This window comes from Tamandua tetradactyla, chromosome 10 (assembly GCF_023851605.1).
Source record: "Tamandua tetradactyla isolate mTamTet1 chromosome 10, mTamTet1.pri, whole genome shotgun sequence".
Taxonomy (NCBI): Eukaryota; Metazoa; Chordata; class Mammalia; order Pilosa; family Myrmecophagidae; genus Tamandua; species Tamandua tetradactyla.
In genome coordinates, this window is record NC_135336.1 from 32125704 (window position 1) to 32146268 (window position 20565).

Genomic DNA, 20565 nt, shown 5'->3' on the forward strand with positions numbered 1-20565 from the left:
ATATAAAAATGCCTGGTGTGATCTTTGACAAAATGTAGCAAATGGTCGCTAATTATTTTTACTATTATCGTTCTTGTAAGCTTTAATCATACAGGCTCCCTTTGTAACTTTGGAATGATCTGGTGTGACTTCACCAAATAGGAAGGGCCATACTGAAAGGAGACCCCCATAGAAAGTTCCATCAGCATGATGTGTGGCATTGTGTTACATAATAGCTCTGCATTTTATGGGCTTCCAAGACCGATCTGCAGAGACATCATCAATGAAACAAGCTGGAAGAGAAGTGACCTGCTGTCTGTTCTACCTCTGATGTCAACAAAAACCTTGCCAGCTGAGTTCCAAGAGCAGACTGTTTATTACAGTGATGATGTAAGAGGCAGAGGGGATCAGGATTTACAGATTCTAGGGAGATTTTGTGGTACCAGAAGCACCTCAAAATTGTCCTTTGACTTACAAACTGAGTACAAGGGGATAAGAATGGTAATCATTAAAGGAAAATAAATAGGAAACACCACAAGGCCATTTTCATCAAGTCTTTTTTAGAATATGACCACACTTTAAGCAATAAAATGTGACAAACCATGGAGTAGTTCTGATTAACAGGCCTTCAGGTGTGTGAGAAAATAAGAAGGGGATAGGTGACAGCTTGCCAAAAACTGATAGGAAGATCATGGCAGCAAGATGTGGGGCTGAGAAAGAAGGGTTTGATAAGAGGACAAAAAGCCAACCATTCTATTAAATTATAAAATGCACAATTTAAATGGAATGCTGCATATATTTATAATTACATTTCTCTAATTACACAATAGATTTGTATGTTTCCAGGTGATTTTTCATTGCAAGGTACTAGAGGTATCTATCCATCAGTGATTTCCTTTTATCATCTTAATGTACTAGGCAGGGGATGTGGGAAGGAAGGAAGCTCTGTCTGGTGAAGCGTTGTTGATACCTGTCCCGTCCTGCGCTGGTTTTGTAAGAACAATGAAGAGCTCTTGAGTCCAGTTTGCTGTTTATGTGGCTGCCAGTGTGTTGCTATCTAATGGATGTCTCAGTGCATAGCACAGCTCCACCAAACCAGCCAAAATGAGTTTATTAATAGTGATAATTTCTTCCTCTGGTGAATAAAGTGTTCACCTGGGAGAAGCAGCTGAAAACCGGAAGTACTGTAGGGCAACCTATAAGAGCTGAGCTCCTCTGGTTGAGTTAAAAACTACTGAGATCCCCTAGCAAAGTCTGGGTAAACACTATTATCTCCAGGGCATGTTTTACTGGCCTATTTATTCATCTTCAGGTTAGATCAAGTGATTCTGTTTGAGGATAAGGAGAGAAAGGAGATTAAACAATTAATGTTTCTTCTACCTCGAGAGGAGGACAAGGGAAGAAAGCCAGAACAGACTCTCAGGCAGTTATGTACACATTTCTTCAAGTAAATTAGTAATAAAAGGAAAGAAAAATAAGTAAAATTTTGAACAAACCTAGAGGATGAATACTGGGCAAAGCTAGGTGGGAAAGGCAGTGTTAATGTGGCATAATAGCAAAATTGTCAATAGCCTATATTCCTATAAGGTACTGAATTTAACCATTGAATCGCTATGGTATGTTCTCACCAAGAACGTCCAGCTGAACCCATAACTTTTCCAAAGCATAAGAAACTTTTTCATTCTGCTCTTCATCTGGTGTTTATCACCCCAGCCGTATTTGCAATATTATCACGATCATTCCTGCTGGTAATATTAGAAAAATTTGCTTCTTCGTTCTATAAACCCTCCCTCATTTTTTAAACATTATTTGATTTTCTTAAATATTAGTTCAGTTTCTTTAAGTGGATAGGTGAAACAAATTATTTATGTTTTGGAACCCAGTATATCTTTGCAATCTCTCACTCTCTCTCTCTGGTATGGTCACTGTTGATGTGTCTTTTGGTGCGGGGCAGACTGATGAATCTTTAGAGATTTGGGAACTTATGTGTCAGTTATCCTTGCTCAGCTCTAACAATGGTGTGGCCTTGAGCAAGTCCGTTCCCTTAATTTTCCCATCTAAACAACGAGGGGTTTGGAGGAAATGAGCTTTAAGATCTTTCCAATTCATTGTCAGTTTCCATGACTCTAAGCAGTATTTTTTATTCCTTTCAAATTTAGTGCCACTCATACCAGGCAAGCACAAACTTGTGTTCAAGGAATTGTGTATTATAGTGTACATAAAGTAAAAGTTGTCCTTGCTGTTGATGAACTTATAAAGAGGAAAAACAGATTACACAAATAGTTATTAAAGTGGATAGAACATATACATTGAGTAGTGCAAAAAATACTTGACTCAAGTAGGCCACTTTCCTTTGGGAAATGCCTCACAAATGAGTTGTCCTTTGACATGGCCCTTAAAGGGGCTGTTGGAGTTCATGGTAGGCATTGGAGACAGGGAGGAAACACCATATATGTGATAGGAAAGAGTAGGGATTTTGCTGTAGTGAAGATTAAACTGTGGAGATGATTGAAAAGTTAGGTTGAGCCATACTGTGGGGGTCTAGAATGTCAAACTAAGAAGTTAAAATATAATTCATTAAACAAAGAGGTTTTTGAACAAAGCGGTGATGTGTTTGGAATGACACTTTGGAAAATTAACGTGGTATTGTGTGCAGGATGGTCTAGAAGTAAAGAGAAACTGGAAGCAGGAAAACCAGTTAGGAAGCTCTCGTAGGAGTCCTGGGTATAGGGAATCAAGGGTTAAATAGAGGTTGAGACAGAAAGAAGGTATTGATTCAAGAAACACAGGAATTAGCTGTTTGGATGTGTTAAGCCAGAAACATAAGGAGGAATTAAAGATTTCTCCTTAATTGTAGGCCCAGGTAACCAGGAAAAAGTGGTACCAATAGCAGGAAATGAGAATGCCGGAAAAGGAACAGATTTTGAGGGAAAGGCAATGAATTCCATTTTAAACTTGCTGAATTAGAAGTGCCTGTATGGTATTTGATGGAGATGTCAGCTTCTTAAAGTTGGAGACCCTGTCTGATCCATCATTTCCATGTGCCTCATAGATGCTATGTGTACATTGAATTAAACAAACAAATAAGTGAGTGAATGAATAAGCAACAGTTTGGACTGTAAGTCTGGAGCTCTGTAGACAAGCAAAAACTGGAGATAACAGTGTGGTGCTCTCTGTGGAGAAGTCATTGTCAAGGTCACAGTGGGTAAGTGTAGGCTAAGCCTGAAGAAAGAATCTTAAGGAATGTCTGCATTTAAGAAACAGGAGAAAGAAGACAAGCCAGGGAAACAGGGAGAATTAGGAAGATAATGTGATGTCCCAGAAGGAAACAGAGGAGAGTTTCAGGAATGATGTGGTCATTGGAGCCCAGTGTGGCTCTTAGACCATCAAGAATCAATTCAGTGGGCGGGCCACGGTGGCTCAGCAGGTAAGAGTGCTTGCCTGCCTGCCATGCCCGAGGACCCGGGTTCAGTTCCCGGTACCTGCCCATGTAAAAAAAACAGAGAATCAATTCAGTAAAGGATCCTGAACTCCTCAGGCTTAGAGGATATGAGAGGAAATGGAGCCTTTGCAGTGAAGGGCAGAGAGAAAACAAGAGCCCAGGAACGTGTCCATATCAGTGGGTGAAAACTGAAGACTTAGGAAGCAATAAAGGGGAAGAGACTGAAGTGGAATCGAAATCACAGGAAAAAGAATCAGCTGCGGTTAAGGATGCTGCCCCCACTTCCATCGCCTTCATCCCCCAATACAGGTTCTATCTCAGAAGCACAAAATCAACTCCCTCTGTACTGACAGGGTATATGGTTGATGTCTCAGACCATATGGGCAGTCAGGTAGAAACACTGAAAATGGAGCATGTCTGGCTTCCTCTCTCATCTCCTCTCCCTATGGTGCATAGATGCAGGTCCAGCCTTTCCACCGAGTCCCACTGTTCTAGCACTCTCGAAATAGACAGTCACCTTCACCACCACCTTTTCATATAACAGCTCTATTTTTGTTTTTTGTTTTTGTTTTTTGGCCTCCTCTAGATGCAGCCGCTCTCTGTTCCCTGCCCCAATGAACATCTGCACTAGGCCCAAGCCTTGGAGTGACTTACCTGAAGAGTGACACCATTTATTTGGAAACTACTGTGAGTACATTATACCTGAAATGAAATGAAAGGCTTCTTAGTTCACTTTGTTTAATTGAAAACACCCGCATGCACAATTGTGAAAGTAGGTGAAATTGTAGATGGCTTCATCTGTTGAATGCAGCAAGGTAACCAGACTCAGACCCGAGGAGCCCGCAGCAGTTCTTTAGTGTCCAGCCTGTGAAGCATGCCTCGCGCAGCAGCATTGCCTCCTCGCCAGGTGGCTGTGCCGAGCTGGATCTGAACACATCTTGCAGGGACTGCTGGTGTCCTGTTTGGTCATCTATGCTTCTGCCTGAAGCAGTGGCAGCTCATGTCCTACCTCTTTGCCTCTCATCACCTCTCTTTGCCTCTTTGGTTGAATCTCACTGCAGCTTGTTATTTCCTACCATCCTGGTCAAATATATGAGCCAGCTTTCTGGCCCATGTCATCTACCTGTGGACTGAGTTGCATCTCTGTGCCCCGTGCTGCTGTCTTCTTGCTACTCCAGGATGTCAGGGCCTTCCCTGGGGGCTCTGGGCTCCTTTAGCCACATTCCCAGGCCATCAGTCCAACTGTCCTCTGCTCTCTGGATGCATGGCTCTGTGTTATTGAATTAGTTCTTGCCATAGCAGGCATTTATGTAAAAGAAGGGTACAGAAATAAGATGGGGTAGAAGATATACCTATAGGAAAATACTGATGAAATACTGATATAATTCATTAAGCATTGCTAAAAATAACAAATGAATTTAAGTTTTATTTTTACTAGAAAAGCCAAAATGTGAATTATTTAGAGGCAAGGCATGCAAAATAGCTGAATTATAAATTTTAAAACAAAACTCATTCTATCTGTATTCACGAGTATTCCTACATGGCATGAGGAAGGTAATGGGATGGTGTTTACAGGCATCTCTATTACAGAAAAATGCTGAACCTGGGAGATTAACATCCCTCTTAGGCTTCAGGAAGGATTTCCTCATTCAACTTTTCTGTGTCTTCAGCTATTTTGGCAAAAGTCAAACTCAAATGGATTAAGCCAGAGTTTTTTTTTTCTTTTTTGTTTTGCATTGCTTTTTACCTTTCATACTTTTGGTTACCTGAATTGTAATTGCTGGTAGCTGAGGTGTAGGTGATAAATGGGCCTGCTTGGTCAGAAGAGAGAAGAGACCATCAGAGTCATCAGGACTATTGGAAAGCTTTGCATTACTCATGAATTCAAGGGGCTGGGGGCTAAAAACATGACAAAAGGTAAAAAATAAATTTGTTTATTTCATACCCTACAGGGAACTTACTTATATTACAACTTTATTTGTCCATAAGTTCAAGGGCAGGTTGTATAGGGAAGGAGAGTGTTAGATTTAACACCTGTCCACCCCCACACCACCTGTGCCACCATGTTCAGCAGCCCTGCCCACTTACCTAATTATTGGGATAATTAAGTGAAATCATGTACATATTTATAGAATCTGGCATCATGGAGACAAAAACTCCTGCTCTCATGGAGCTTGTAGTCAGTTCGCCTCCCATGAAAATGGCAAGTAGACAAACTATGTATGAGGAAGTATAGAGTGAAATGATTTCATTTTATTTTGCTATGTCTTTCCTCCCAGAAAGTCAGATTGAAAAGAAAAGGGTGAAGGAAAGGAGAAAGGAAAGAGTAGGCATGCTGGTCAGTCTCGGACCCCTGCCTCTCCAAAACTCCAGATCCATTCTTTCCTTTGACTTACTTCCCCAGAATGTGTTATCTAGTTTTTATTGTCCTCTGATATCTCTTTGGATTTTGCCAAAAGGAGACATGAGCAAGAGACCTGAGAGTGGGTACAGAGGTCCGAGTATTTATTAGTGCTGTCCCCCTTCCCAGTTCCATTTCTGGTTGAACACTGCTCTTTCATTAAACTCTTTCAGTTTAACAGTTTAAAGCCGAGATTGACAGCTTTCCACTGTTGCTGGTTCTTGGTGCTTCACCATCCCTTGAGGATCCCTTAACCTATGTGCACCTCAGTATACAATCCTTTCATTAAGCTCTTTTCAGCTAAGACCTTGAGTGTGCCATCTGTTCCTGCCCGGATCCTGCCTGACACAATGAGAGAGAAAGACACTGAAAAACATTATAAGTCAGCCCTTCCAGGAAAGTTAAAAAAAAATTAAAAACTCTGAGAGAATAAAATGTTTTAAGCATGAAAACATCTTACCTTGATGTGGAAATGTTAGACCAAGTCATGAAAAGATAAATTGTAAGGAAATGTGGTAAGCAAGAGTGCTGTGGGTTGTTTCAATGAATGGATCACAGCGCTCAGGCTTGATTGGCTACTCAAGGCCAAGTGTAGCTTGCTTGATCCTCAACTTCAGGAGGAGCCCTGGGCAGCAATGACGGACCTGTGAGCAAAAAGAAGGTATCAGGAGGGTAATACAGGAGCAGTGTGTTGAAGAATAGATTGTTTATCCTGACATTCGTTCTGCTTTGCTACAATAATAATCCATGTGCCCCTGCCCCAAATCTAGATATATATATATATAAAAGATTACTAAGATGAAGAAAGACCTCCTATAGCTGAAAGGATGCATGCTGCAGAATTGTGCTCTCTATGAAAAGAGCTTACCACTTTACATGACTTATTTCATTCATGAGATCATGCTTGATCCTCACAACAGCCCTAAGAAGTAGGTATTTTTATGCCCATTTTACAGATGGGGAAACTGAGGCTCAAAGAAGCAGTGCGCGTCACCTGGGGCACGCAGCTACTAAGCGGTGGAGCTCAGTATTGCCACCAACCTTCCTCTGGGTGATTTGTGGCTGCTTCCCCAGCCCTCCGTCCCCAGTCACTCTTAGGAAACCTTTTCCTTATAATATGAGGAGAATGGGGAAATGGTTATCACTCCAAAAACATCGGCAGGGGAGTGGGGCTGCATATCCTGGTCTAAATTATTCTCATCCAGTGACTGAGTAATTATTTATCAAAAGGAGGTTCTGACTACATCTTTCCCACCAAACCAGGCTGATAAGTGGAAGCATGTTAATGTGCAGGAGAGCCGTGTAGGAGCCCAGTGAAGAGAGAAAATTGGGAGAAAGAGATAGGAGAGCGCACCCACTTCTCAACAGACCCTGCAGGCTGATAAGAGCTCACACAGATAAAATATTTATTTTCCATATGTTGCAGAAACCATTGCCATCACTGTGTGTGTGCAATATGTGCAAAGGAGCGAGGAATATATACATTAAATGCCACCGATCTGGTTACATACTTAATACCTGCCATCGCGTCAATATGTTTTAATGCATATTTCCTTCCACATGCAATATGGTCTAGTTAGGAAAGAGCCAACATCACCCACTGCCTTACTCACTGCTATGTTTCAGCCCAAAACTTGTTGTCAGGGCCAGCACAATGAGAGTTAAAAACCAGAAGATCCCGCTGGCTAACTCCAGCCCCCAGTCACCTCAAAATGCCTTTTCAGTTCTTAAAGCAGCCTTTTACTCATAACAGAAATGTTTGCAGTGGAAAGATGAAATGTTTTTGTTCTCTTTGGGCGTTCGGTCAGGAGATACTCAGTCAGAGCGTCAGAACCGACCGTTGAAAAGCAGGTGCCTGCAGCCACGTTTTTGTTTTGTTTTGTTTTGTTTTGAATTTGAGTTCCACCAGTGTGCGGGAGGAAGCCCACAATGATTGGTCTGTTTCTCTGCGGAAGCGTGCAGGGTACACCCAGTTTTGCTTTGCATATATTTACAAAACATCTGCCCTTTTCTTGTGCTTAAATCCCTCCCCCTCACCAACCCCCTTTCCCCTTTTCCCTGGTTTCTTTCTTTGTTGTTATTGGCTTGTTTAATTTTTTTCATTGTAGCTTTCATTTTCCGGTTGAGGAGCGACTTCACCAGAGTGTATAATTTTAACACTTAGGGACAGAGACAGGGAAAGGGAGAGGGAGAGAGGAAGAGGGGAACAGAGAGAGAGGATGCATGGGGGAGAGAGAGAGAGAGACAGAGGAAAAGGCAGAAAGAAACGGAGAGGCCAGAGTTTGGCAAAGCAACCTCTGGCATGGCAAGCAGGAGGAAGGTTGGGTATCTGCCTCTAGAAATGCTGCCTGGAGTCAGCCAGTATGCTGCTGCCCTCTAAAGGCTCCAGGGAATGCTGTGCAGCCAGCCACACAGACTTGGTGAGACGTGTTCTCAGATGTGCCATGTTTATATAATTCTTTTTATACAGCCAAAGGAGGCATTTTCAATTAGTCGATTGAAATCACAATTAATCACAACAAGGTTTGCTCTTTAATTCTTAATCAACTTTGAACCGTAAAAATAGGATGAAATGACCGCACCTGTCTAGACAGACTAAAACTGGTGCTATGTTTTAGTATTTTTTCTGCCCCCCCTCCACAAAAAAAAGTCCAGAGAACTATTAGAGAAGATGAGATGGGAAATGAATTGCTTCTAACAACAGTGAGTGGCTATATGTTATCTCTGGAGTTGGGAAACAGCCAGTGGTGGGAGAATAAGGGAAGCGATATTAGGTAAACAGGAGGGGGGTGCCAAAAAAGTATTTTCAGTATTCCCTGTTTGTAGAGGTGGCTCCAACACCTCTGTGCTACGAATGTTCTTCCCAAGTGATCCTTGAGGCAACAAACAGGAGGGTATGGTGCAAGATGTCAGGTAGGAAGTAGAATCAAATCTAGGGAAGGAAACAAGAGCATTTATAAGAAGACAATACTTTTTGTAAGGTTAAAGATAAAATAGTAATGTAGGTTGTTTGGCCAGGTACCCAGGTTTCAAAGAGGGCTTACTTAATTTCCTGAATCATACATCTGAAACTAACCTAGGTCTTCTCTATAAGTTTCAGAGATCTTTTTTTTTTTTCTGTTACTTGATATCTGTCATTAGTGTTTAGTGTGTATATTTAAATAAATCATGAGTACCAGTCTATCTTTAGTGAGCAGAGTGGTCCTACTTTTATCTGTTTTTATATATTTTACATCCCTTTTAGGCAATCAAATGAGAGGCAGTCAGTCAACATAAATTTCGCTGCTACATAAAGAGTAGGAAACATAATTGGGATTAAGATTATAATTATTCTCAAAACACACTTCAGGGTGGGGCCACATGGCTCAGCAGGCAAAGTTCTCGCCTGCCATGCCAGAGACCCAGGTTCGATTCCCGGTGCCTGCCCATGCAGAAAAAAACACACTTCAGTTTCAGCTCCATTTCGTTCAGGCCACAAATAGTATTGCTTGAAAGCTTTATCTAAACTTCTATGCCTAAAAGAATAGACTAGATGATAAGTTCTGGGAGGGCAAGAACCTTTGTTATATTCCCTATTCCATGTGGGCACATCATAAAAAAATAATAAATATTTAGGAAGTAAGTAAGTGACTAAATGAATGGTGGGAGGGAAGGAATAAAGAAAGAATGCTTGAACACAGAGAATACGAAATGAAGACATTTTCTGGCCCTCAGAGAGATTACACTCTCACAGGAGCGCTAAGCCCATACATAGCCATTATTGAAATAAAATTTTGTAAGTAATAAGAGAAATAAAAAATGTTTCGAGATTTCAGAGAGACAGAGAAATCTTATCTGGTAGAGAGGACTCAAGACAGTTACAACTTGGAGACAATATTTAATAAGTACAAAGGATAAGTATTCCAACAGGTGAAGATGAGAGAAGGGTCTTCCACCCAAGAGAAATAACTTGATCAATAATGTAGAGCCAAGGATGTAGAACTTTCTGGACATATTCAAGAAATCTAAGAGTCCAGTGTGGTCAGTATATAAGGCATGTACAATAAGCTAAAGCAGAAATCCAGCTGACCTTGAATGTCAGGCTAAGGCCATCACCTCAGATTTAGGGAATGCGGAGAAGCAGTAGAGTAAATGAGGATGGAGGGCTGGTTAGTAAACAATAGTCTACATAAAAACTGTTATGATGATTGCAGTGAAAATGCAAAAGAGACATAGATGTGAAAAAATACAAAGGAAGCAGAATTGTCAGGACTTGTTAACTAATTGGCTTTAAGGTAAAGGAAGGTGTATAATGACTCTGAAATTTCCGGCCTGGTGACATTAATAGAAACCGGGACATTAACAGAAGCATTGGTTTTTGTGGAAGAAATGAGTCTGTGTGTTTAGGAAAGCCAGAATAGCAGTTCCTTGGGGGCCCGTGTGGACACTCAGGATTTGGGGGTTTGGTCCCTTTGTCACCTATTCCACAAGCAGTTGGTAAACCTTGCGATCTGAAAGCTTCCCCTCTATTTTAATCTTTACCATTCCATCTCTGCTTCCCTCCCTCTGAAGAAGCAGATTTGATTTCACAACCTGTTGGACCAGAAACACAGCATGCTAATCATAACACCATATTCTGCGAGGGCAGATTTAACTACCCAGTACAACAAATTTCAATTCAAAATATTCTGTATAACAAGTCCATTGCCACGCTCATAGAAACAAGGGAAACATGGAAACAAATCTACTTACAACAAATTAAAGGCACAGAGCCAGGGAAATTTGGGGAATTTTCAGGGAATGACTAATAATTCAGTTTGGCTAGGGTCTAGGGTACATTCAGTATAAGCTACGTATTTATTAATTTAGTATCAATTGCTTAGTCCTGGAGAGAGGAGACCTGAGCTGACCGATAGCTAAGCTATTCTATGTCTTATTCCTGACCCCAAATAACAGTTTCTAACAATCGTTTTCTAATTCTCTTCACCCATCAATAGTTGCCTTCCCAAATACACAGTCACATACCTAAACTCCAGGATCATGCACTAAATCAAAAAAAGAAAGGGGATTTTAAGCTTAGGATGGGTTAAGTGTTGGAGTAGAGGGTCTCTATGTGATACCTTCCCTCTTCACTTACTAGAATCTTACCTATTCTTTTCATTTTTCACTTGTTACTTTACAAAAATTTCTACCCTACCCCCTCATCTATAGGACCTGCAAATTTAGTTTGTGATTTGAAGTAATGTGTTGCTTTAAAATAAAATAACAGCAAAAAATTTGAATGTTCCATAATGTGTTCCATGAATAGAAGCTTAAAGCTGGAAGGAAGCTTTAAGGCCTTCTAATTCAAGCCCTTTATTTTTACAGATGAGGAAACTGAAGCCCAGAGAGGTGAAGTGAGGTGCCCAAGGCCACACAGCAAGTTAGAGGCACAGCTAGTACCATAGCTCAAGTCTCCTGACTCCCAGTCCAGTGCTCCTCCCATTACTCCACGGGTCCTGTCTCTAAGCTTCCTGACAAATGCTAGAACGGTAAACCTACACTAGTATTTTTCCAGACCATGTTAAAACTCTTAAGGGGGAAAAAAAAAGGATGCTTTCTTGGATAATGTCAGCCATACGTAGCTCAAGCTGTCTAAAGTTCTGGGACAGGGTCTTTTTATGCAGCCAACGGAGTCCAAATGTGGCGCTGTTTGCTTGGCCCATATGCTTTCATGTGTTCCCAGTTAGGCCGTTACTGGAGGGAAAAAACAAGAATCAGCTTGTTTTAAAACAAGGGACATACTGGACTCCCTCCCATCCCCCCTCAGAAAAAAAAAAAATCAAGTTATCTTTAACAGATTCTAAAAATGCCTTTTCCCAAATATGCAGTCAGTTCCTTCAAAGGGCCCTTTGTTTATTTTCAGGAAGAAACCCAAGACAGCTGAAAACCAGAAGGCATCTGAGGAGAATGAGATTACTCAGCCGGGTGGATCCAGCGCCAAGCCGGGCCTTCCCTGCCTGAACTTTGAAGCTGTTTTGTCTCCAGACCCAGCCCTCATCCACTCAACACATTCACTGACAAACTCTCACGCTCACACCGGGTCATCTGATTGTGAGTACAGCAGTAAGGTGATGGTGTCTTCTCGGTGCTGAAAGCAGTGCTTCTGCCCTGGGTTCTGGCTGTTTGCATTCAGTACAAGCCATTTCCATTTGGTCTTCTAAAGTAGCCAGAAGTAACCCGCCACCATTTTGATTCAGCCAACATCTAGATTTTCAAAGCTAGAGTGTATTGTAAAGCCAGGTGGCCCGCCATTTGGCCTCAAAAGGCTGATTAATTACATGAACTTCATTCTCTTTCATTACGTTAACTCAAAAAAAGTTGTGATGCTGCTTTTTAGTTATACTTTTGGCCTGTAGCCTGAAAAGCAACACTTCGCCTACAAAGTTGAACAACCAAATGTGGACCTCAAAAGGGCAGTGAGACACAGGAAACATCCATTTCGAAATTATATAACACAAGTCAGATTTGCATTAGTTATTGGAGTCTCATGTAGCTTGGCTGAATTTCCATCTTTCCAGTTTTTAATTTATTTTGAAGTGGTTAAAGGATAGCATAAATTTACAGAAGAAAAGAGAATGGCTTCCAAGAATTCAGAAGCCACCCAAACTTACGTAGCCAATGGGAATCCAGGTTAAAAATATTTTTTAATTAAAAAAACTGCCTAAGGGCTAAATTTGGAAATGGGCGGCTTAATGAGATTGTTGCTATTGAAATCACTTCATTGCTGTTTATTTTTTGCTGTCTTCCGATTGATCTGGGAGTCACTTCTTCAAATTCTATTTTAAGAAAGTTGATAAATCACACTTAGGAGATTATTTCTTTTTTATTTTTCTTTCTGAAATGTAACCAAATATTTCAGATAGAAGGGAACATATGTGTTGACAATGGAGAGGGCTGGAATAACTTTGGAGTCCAATCCCAAAGAATATTCCTTTTAGTCTTGAGAAATCCAACTATTCTGACTTGATCTCCAGAAAGTATGTCTCATAACAGACAAAAAGTTGGCATATTCTTCTTTAGAATGAGTACAGTAAGACCAAGAAAGTTTTATTTTCAAAGGAAGACTCCATTTATTCTGTCCAATAAGACAATCAGTATTAATTAAGAAACGACATTCTACATATCCTGTTGCTATTTTTCTCAAAGAACAAACGTGAAAGTCTGAAGTCTGTAAAGCGGGCAAGAGTGAATGGATCGGGAAGATTCCAACCCCTCTTGCTTCATCGTAATAATCTCCCCAGATAGAGGGAAAGACCTAGGGGCGGGGTGAAAGGAGCTTGTCCTGTGCATGCCTGAGCTGAGACCACACTCTGGCTGTCACCTCTGGCTGTCACCAGAAAATGAAAAGGGAAGTAACAAGGTCAAAAGTTCTCTGACACATGTGATTTGTAAAATCAAAGTTGCTGCTTCTATAAGGACACGTGGGAGGTGAGAAGCAGGGTCTGCGAGTTGTGAATGGAGGTAATAGTAGCATCTTTGGATCTTTTTGCCTGGCAGTCTCCAGCCTAATAGTAATTACAGGAAGAATTGGAAACTAGTGTGGCACAGTGCCCACAGACATGGGCACACTGTCCCTACCTACCAGGAAGGTAGTTTGTTCCCATGGAGAAGAGCCTGGAGCTTCAACCTGCAGACCTTCAATGCCTGGCTTTCGGCCACACCTTATGGGGAAGATTACATAGAATGGCCTTAGCCCAGAAATCCCTTGTTACAGAAAAATGAATGTTTTGTGGAATAGAAAAATACTGGGCTTCATTTATTATACTTTACCCAAAACATCCTCTGGTCAGGCCTTAGTATTAGCTTGAAATATGTATCAGGATCATTACGAGTATGGTGCCACCATTCAGTTCCTTGGTGAACCTGAGAAAGTCAGGTGACATGAGCTGGAACAGGGTGTCTGAATGCTGAGGAAGGAGAAGAAATAGGAAGGAGAAATCTAGTCTCCAGTTGTTTGGAAAATCATTTTGATTTTGCTGTGAGATGTGTAAGTCTTACCCACTCCAACCTGTTGTTTAAATTAATTATACTTTTTTCCAAATATATTTGGATTGCAGTTTGTCCTGATTTGAGCCTACACTTAGAAGAAAATTGTTTTTAGGAAAGATTCACAGAAATCTGTCCATTTGGCGATTGCTTGAGAGAAGACAGGAAAGAGGTTTATTTTAAGCTGTTAAAATTTTTGGATGCTCTTCTTGCATTCAAGAGAATTTTTTTTTTTTAACTTTCAAATGTCATTCTTGCCATAGATTAATTTAAAACCCTAATTTCTTTAAGGTAAAATATTCCGTTCTGATTTAGAACTAACAGATTTGGGGCATTTAAAAATAGTGCCCTTGACTTGTTAGTCTCTTTAACTTCAAAAACATTCCATTGGTGTTTTGTGTTCTGAGCTTTCACAAGTGCCTGCATTTTTATAGCACCTTTTTATTTGTCATGTGTTTTGCAAAATTATTCTTAGTCATGTCTTAATGCCCATTTCCTGTCAGTCAGTATGATTCTTCCCAATTTACAGACAAGAAAACTGAGAAAATAGACACCCAGATAAATGAAATGATGTGCTCTTGGTTAACTCATTCAGGTACTGAAGGACGTTTATGGATTTGCTCTCATTGTGAGTAGCCAGAATTCTCTTCTCTCTGTTCCTAACTCTGAACAGGCATCTTGAAAATATGTAACTACTCATATTGGTGACTGTGTTATTACAATGGATAAAGCATCTCCACAAAAGAAAATTCAGCTGTGAACATGGACTGGTAAGGGTGGGTAAGCCGCAGTGGTTCTGCATATGAATGATACGGGTCATATTTTACAGCAAATATGACCAGTCTGAGCCCTTAAATTCTCAGTTGACTATTTAACCTGCTGAGCCACTTCTAATTTGGCAAAAGATCCCAGTAATATTCAAAACAAGAAGGAATACAGTTGAGAAATGCTTTTATTTGTGAGCTGATGAGGTTAATGGTGCTCCTGAAATTTGTGCTGCTTTGCAGTGCACCCACTAACACAATTTCCTTTTAGCAATATTCCTCCATTACCTCCTAGCTTGTCACCTCTTCACCATTTGTAAAAAATCTAATGGGAAACCAACTCAGATGATGATAACGGAAAGCATTAAGACAAGTTTAGGAACGCAAAGGATACAAAAACCCTAAGTGTTTGTGATGGAGCAGCTTCCCACTGCACAGGCAGAGTACAAGCTGAGCCAAATTCTGCCTTCAAATGCTTAAACAGGACTAAACCAAGTCAATAGAGCAGACAAAGCTCTCCATATGAAATACCTCTCTCAACAACTATCAAGTTGCAACACATCAGAGTCATATACATGTGATTGATGCAACTAGAACTTTTACATATCTCTTCCATTTTTTTCACCCAAATAAGGCTTCCATAAAAGGAGAAGTAATTCTTCTCCCTTTGATGGACATCCCCACTTTTGGCTCTGCATGCACTTATACCAATGTCTTTCTTTTGTTGGAAGCTGATATCCGTGATTACTTACCTTCCCGTGTTTTGCAGTGGCCTCATCAGACTATCTCACTTTTTCTGTCCTTGCCAAGACGCACTTACGTATTAACAGTTTTTATTTATTTTTAATTTCACCTTTACACATTACCAAACTGTTGTGTGGGTGGGTTTAACTTTAGCTCTGTAGGTAGTATGACTCTGCTGAGGCTGAGTGCTGTCAAGGAGTGTGGTGGGTTCTTCCTTTCCTATCTCTCCCCATCCACCTTCATTGGCCTTCCCCACCCCCAAACCCTTTGCTTAACCCATCCAAGTCCCGGTGATTAAAAATTTGAGTACACTTGGCTCTTTTCGAACTTTTACGCAATTTTTTAGAGAACAAAACAAAAGAGGATTTTAACGGCAAAATCTATTAATGCCACATTAAGGCTGACATTTTAATTACCCCAAAGTCAGGAAATGCAAAGTTCAGGTTCCCACAGCAACAGAAACTGTCCCCTTTAGTGACTGCATCAGCAGAGTCTTTCATTCCCTGGTTACACAACGCTGGGCATAGGGACATTATTTTTATCCATGTATGTGGAGAGGGAGCAGGACGTTTTATCCTTTGTTTTTGTTTTTGTTTTTTTCCTGTAACTACAGTTGAGGAAATGGGTCTTTAATTTCCTTCACCAAACCATCTATATGTAGCATCCTGGAACGGAAAACTATTCCAGCTTTACATGTGCATACGGACAGAATTAAAGTTGCTGAGGGAACATTAACTCTGATTTCTGGACTTTCGTGCCAGTCACATTTAAATGATAATGTTGTAATTTTTGGCATGTAATGAATGTGTACTTCATGTACACAGACAGAAAGAAGCATAAAATGTATTTTAAAGAGCAATTAATTACTAACTTTGTGATTAAAAAGCATTTGGTGCATGTTCCTTCCCATTTAGCATCAGCTGCTGGTCTTAGCCAGGCCTAATAGATGACATACTGTGTCTCATCCTGTATCTCAGATGTACTTACTGTATGTTCCTGTTCCTCTAGATAATTAATTCCGTTCGTAAAGCTGTAGGGGGAAAACAAAATGGAAGGAATATGCAAGCATGTAAATAGGGTAAAGGATATTTTGAAGGAAATTATTCATTTTTGCAAATAAACTTCTTAGTCCCTGATAAAGAACCAGAAAATCTGCTAAGTGGGTGTAGACAAAGGTCTCTCACCTTGGAGCATCTGGTCCTGGGCCATGAGAATAACTTGAGAGCAGATTTACCCATGAATTCTGGGCATGCCCACTGAGGGAGTGATTTTATTCTGTAATAACTTTTCAAGCTTATGACATAAAAAAAAAAGCTGTTTTATTCTGGAGTAACTTTCCAGTTTATATTCAGACCAGAAAAGCAAAATTGTAGGGAATCGGGTAAGGTGTGGACTTTGCCAAGGAATCCTGCACTTAGAGAGCAATGTTTTCTCTTCTTTTAGCTTTGAATCTTGATATTCCATTTATGTTGGAGAAAGAAGTGTTTCAGAATACCTGTGTGATCAAGTTTGTGAGTGAAAGTAATTCGTAGCAATACTCTACAATACAGTGTTTAAAAATACACATGCTTGAGCGTATACTCGAAACTGGGTGAGAGAATTCTTACTGAAAGCAAGTGTAGCTCAAACTCTCAGGCAAAGCTTTAAGGGGAACATGCTTAGAAAGACTTGAATCTCTGTTATTGCTGTTTGTTCATTATCTCTCCTGTCATGGATTACTTTTTGTTCAGTCTGATTGCATATGGTATTTAACCTTTAAGAGAGATACTTCGGTTTTACAGGGCTCTGATTTGCTTTTACTTGTGCTGTCTGTATGTGTGAATGTATGTCTGTATGAGTGAAAACTGCTCAAGCTAGTTTGAAAATCTCTTTGGCAAGTTTCACGGCATGTTCAGAAAGTTTCCAATCTGAAAGCTGATTCAGTGTAAAATCTTCCAAAAACTTCCTGAGGCACCTGTTCACTTGAAAAGATTGGATTTCTGTTGGAGGTGCTCAGAAGGCAGTGTTTATAACTGAAGATCTCTGTTTGGAGTGCCAAAAAATGAAAAACATTTTGGCCCCCCAAAAACCCCATAAATGTTCAAAATGTATAATCAAACAAAAGCTTCATTTGGATTCAAATGCATGTATCTCAGCAGATGTGTCTAAACTAACTGGAATCCCACAGGAACAGCTGAACTTGATTTTGGTATGTCTTGATAACTGAAAGAGTTATTCTTAGACTTTGGAAGGACAAAAATGGTCCATCTGTGAAGAACCATAATAGAGACATGGCAAAAAAACAGCATCCTCTGAAAGCATTTATTTATGGAATTTAGGACAAGTTGGACAATCCTGAAAACATTTTGGGGTCACACTAATATGCAGAAGAAATATAGCCAAAATGGGATGGAAAAAACCACAGTCATTTTCCTAAGGCTTACAATTAATTTTCTTCCATATCAGTTGAGCAGCAGATAGATCATCTTTGGTATAACTAAATACTCTTATTGCCCCCAAAGTATCCTGCATTCCTCTTTATTCTGCTTCATATAAAGAATTATGTATTTACCTTTTCATTGCTAACACTTTAAACTGTTTTTCTGGCATTACATTAACCACATCTATTAAGTGTGGATTTGTTTCTTTAAATCTATCTTTCCCTTTTTAAAAAGTCACCTTCCTGCCTCTGATAGAATTGATATAAAATCTCTTTGGAATTATTTTAATACCTTTGACACCCTCTTATTTAGAAGTTTTATTGCTTAGTCCAGCACTTAGACATTAGAGGTCCAGTTAATTATTTTTATCTGCTCTAATTTCCTTCAGTTCCCACTTAGTATATTTAGGAACATATTTAAAAAAAAAATAAAATCACATTTCTTGACGTTTCATGTCTTCACTTACTTCTTTTTATAAAATCTGCCCTCTTTTTACAAAACTTGCCCTTTCCCTACAATGTTAATTTAATTGGGTGTTTTCCATGCCACTTAATGCAACATTTTCTGTTGTTCTCTCTTATCTCATTCACTCATTCATGAATGCATTCACTTAAGACATTAATTTAGCCACTGAGCAAACTACTGAAACCCTGATTCTATGCCAAATCCTCAGAGAGGACTAGGATGAAGATATGATGTATAAGAAATCGTCCCCTCACTTTAGGAGTTCCCAGTATTCCTAAACACTTTACCAAACACTTAAAAAACCATAAACCTGTAAAGGTTTAATACAATGCAGTATTAAAGTGTTCTATTATGTACAAAATGCTACTGAGCTCCTGAGGAGGGAGCCTAAAGCTGTGGGAAAGCCTTCCCAGAGAAGTTTGAGAAATAAGCAGGAATGGGCAAGGTAGAAGGAGAGAATGGCATTCCCACCAGAAGGAATAGAAGTGAAGGCACAGAAGCACAAAATAGCTTGGTGTGCTTTTCAATTCAGTTATGATACTCAGGCCTTCTCAGGTTTTACCTCATTTTAATCACAGGGCCGTTTCCATTTGGGTAACGTTGCCTGTTGTTATAATTCAACTGGGCATGGATGCCTTTTAGTTCCTTTTAGAGACATGTTGCTTTCTAAATAAATAATGAAGCAGGACACCCACTTATTCTCTAACAGGTAAACGTACCCTTTCTTCCATGCAGCCAGTAGAAGTAAGGAAGCATTCTGAAGGATTTAGTAATGACGTACTGAATTTATGATCAGCACAGCTCAAAAAATTTTTTCTTATTGAGAAGAATTCATTCCTGAATGCTGGAACTCTGTCATTGACTTGAGGGCTCGTCAGATCCTAGGAACATAGTCCTCTTATGAAACCTTTCCAGGTCCCTTGGCAGTCTAGTTTTGTTGTTCATTTACTCAATTACACCATGCCAGATTGTTCCCCCAAATATTGCATGGATGTGTTGTGGTTGTCCACATTTAATCGTTCAGACCGACTGCTGATTTTCAGGTTCTATTCTTCATCTTACCTTCTCATCTTGCTGAAGTACATCCCTAATTCTTATCTGCAACTGCTAATGACAGTATTATATGTGCTTCCTCTGCTCATGGAAAATTTAATCATACCAGATTAGTACTCCTCCATATCTGTCAGGGCTTCTCACATTCTGACTTAAAAAGAAAAATTTCACATGCACCACTGCCCTCAAAGTTGGATCATTTAGGATCAGTGAAGAGCATGCATGAGGATTCCTGGTTCTTGCTTTGAAGAATGTCCAAGTCAGATCCTTCCACCAGTCACCATACACCAGGTACTATGAGTCAAACCCCTATTACCTCATCAGCAGAATAAGCACTTTCTGCTTTCTTTTTTTCTTCTGCCTCCATATCCTTTTTTATCTCTAAGGAATATGTATCAGTTAGAACTTTCTATCAACACAGAAAGAAATTAAAGTCTGTTTCATCTAAACCCATTATTATACAGATGAGGAAACTGAGGCTCAAAGAGAGCCAGTGTCATGCAAAATATTTCCAGCATAGAAAGAGACAGAACCAAAAGTAGACCCTGCCCTCCTTCCACCAAACTATGCTGTCTGTTACCGAGTCTGTTTCTTGACAACTTACATTTTCTAAACAAAAGCGTGATCAGGCTACTCATTTATTAATTTACTGAGTGCTTTCAATGAGGATCACAGCTTAGGTATCCTGCAGGATGCAGTTTTATGAACTGGGGTCCTGTGCTCAGAGGCATAGAGTCTTCTAGAGAAGACCAGATGCGCTCACAAACAGCTGCCTTCCAGGGTGGTAAAGATACATACCCATTCCCCCAGTCCCCCAGAGCACTGGCTCATGCTGGGCAAGCAGGCAGAGAGTACATCTATTTTGCCGGCAGTACACTGAGCCATGTCAGGGGCTCAGTGATGGAGACCCTGCCATCAAGAACCTTAAAACTCAGGCCATGTCCTCAAACCACCATTTCTTAGATAGTATTTAGAAAGTCCCGAACTTGTTACAATCCAGTTAACTGTTACATTCAGTTAGGTTTATCAGGGAAGGTTCTATTTGAGCTGTCTGGGAGGATGAATAGAATGTCATGGGAGTTATGAGCTGCGGTGCAGAGCTGTGGAAGGGTTTGACATACAGACTGCCAAGATCAGGACTTTTCATTGGTAAGATCTAATTTAGCAGAGGGTTGCAGAGGATGCCTGGTAGATATGGGAGTGGGGTGACTGAAGGGAGGTGAGTACCCAGGAAGCTGTGTCAGGAGTTCATGCTATAGATGACCTGCAGGGGGGTGGTGAGAGTGAGAG

At 40.3% G+C, this 20565-nt stretch overlaps 1 protein-coding gene across 47 annotated transcripts in view; it reads left to right on the forward strand.

Annotated features, from left to right (window-relative positions):
* Positions 1-20565, forward strand: part of ZBTB20 (zinc finger and BTB domain containing 20) — an 893822-nt gene that overhangs the window by 817717 nt on the left and 55540 nt on the right. For 44 of the 47 annotated variants that reach the window (XM_077118274.1, XM_077118288.1, XM_077118272.1 and 41 more), the window contains 3 exons: positions 4008-4108; positions 11169-11332; positions 11707-11894. In XM_077118274.1, coding sequence (XP_076974389.1) covers positions 11322-11332; positions 11707-11894 — 199 coding nt within the window. In that variant the 5' untranslated portion in view covers positions 4008-4108; positions 11169-11321. Of the gene's footprint in view, positions 1-4007; positions 4109-11168; positions 11333-11706; positions 11912-13170; positions 20425-20565 lie in introns of those variants that run through there. The other 3 variants (XM_077118317.1, XM_077118318.1, XM_077118316.1) reach the window with 3 other exon arrangements.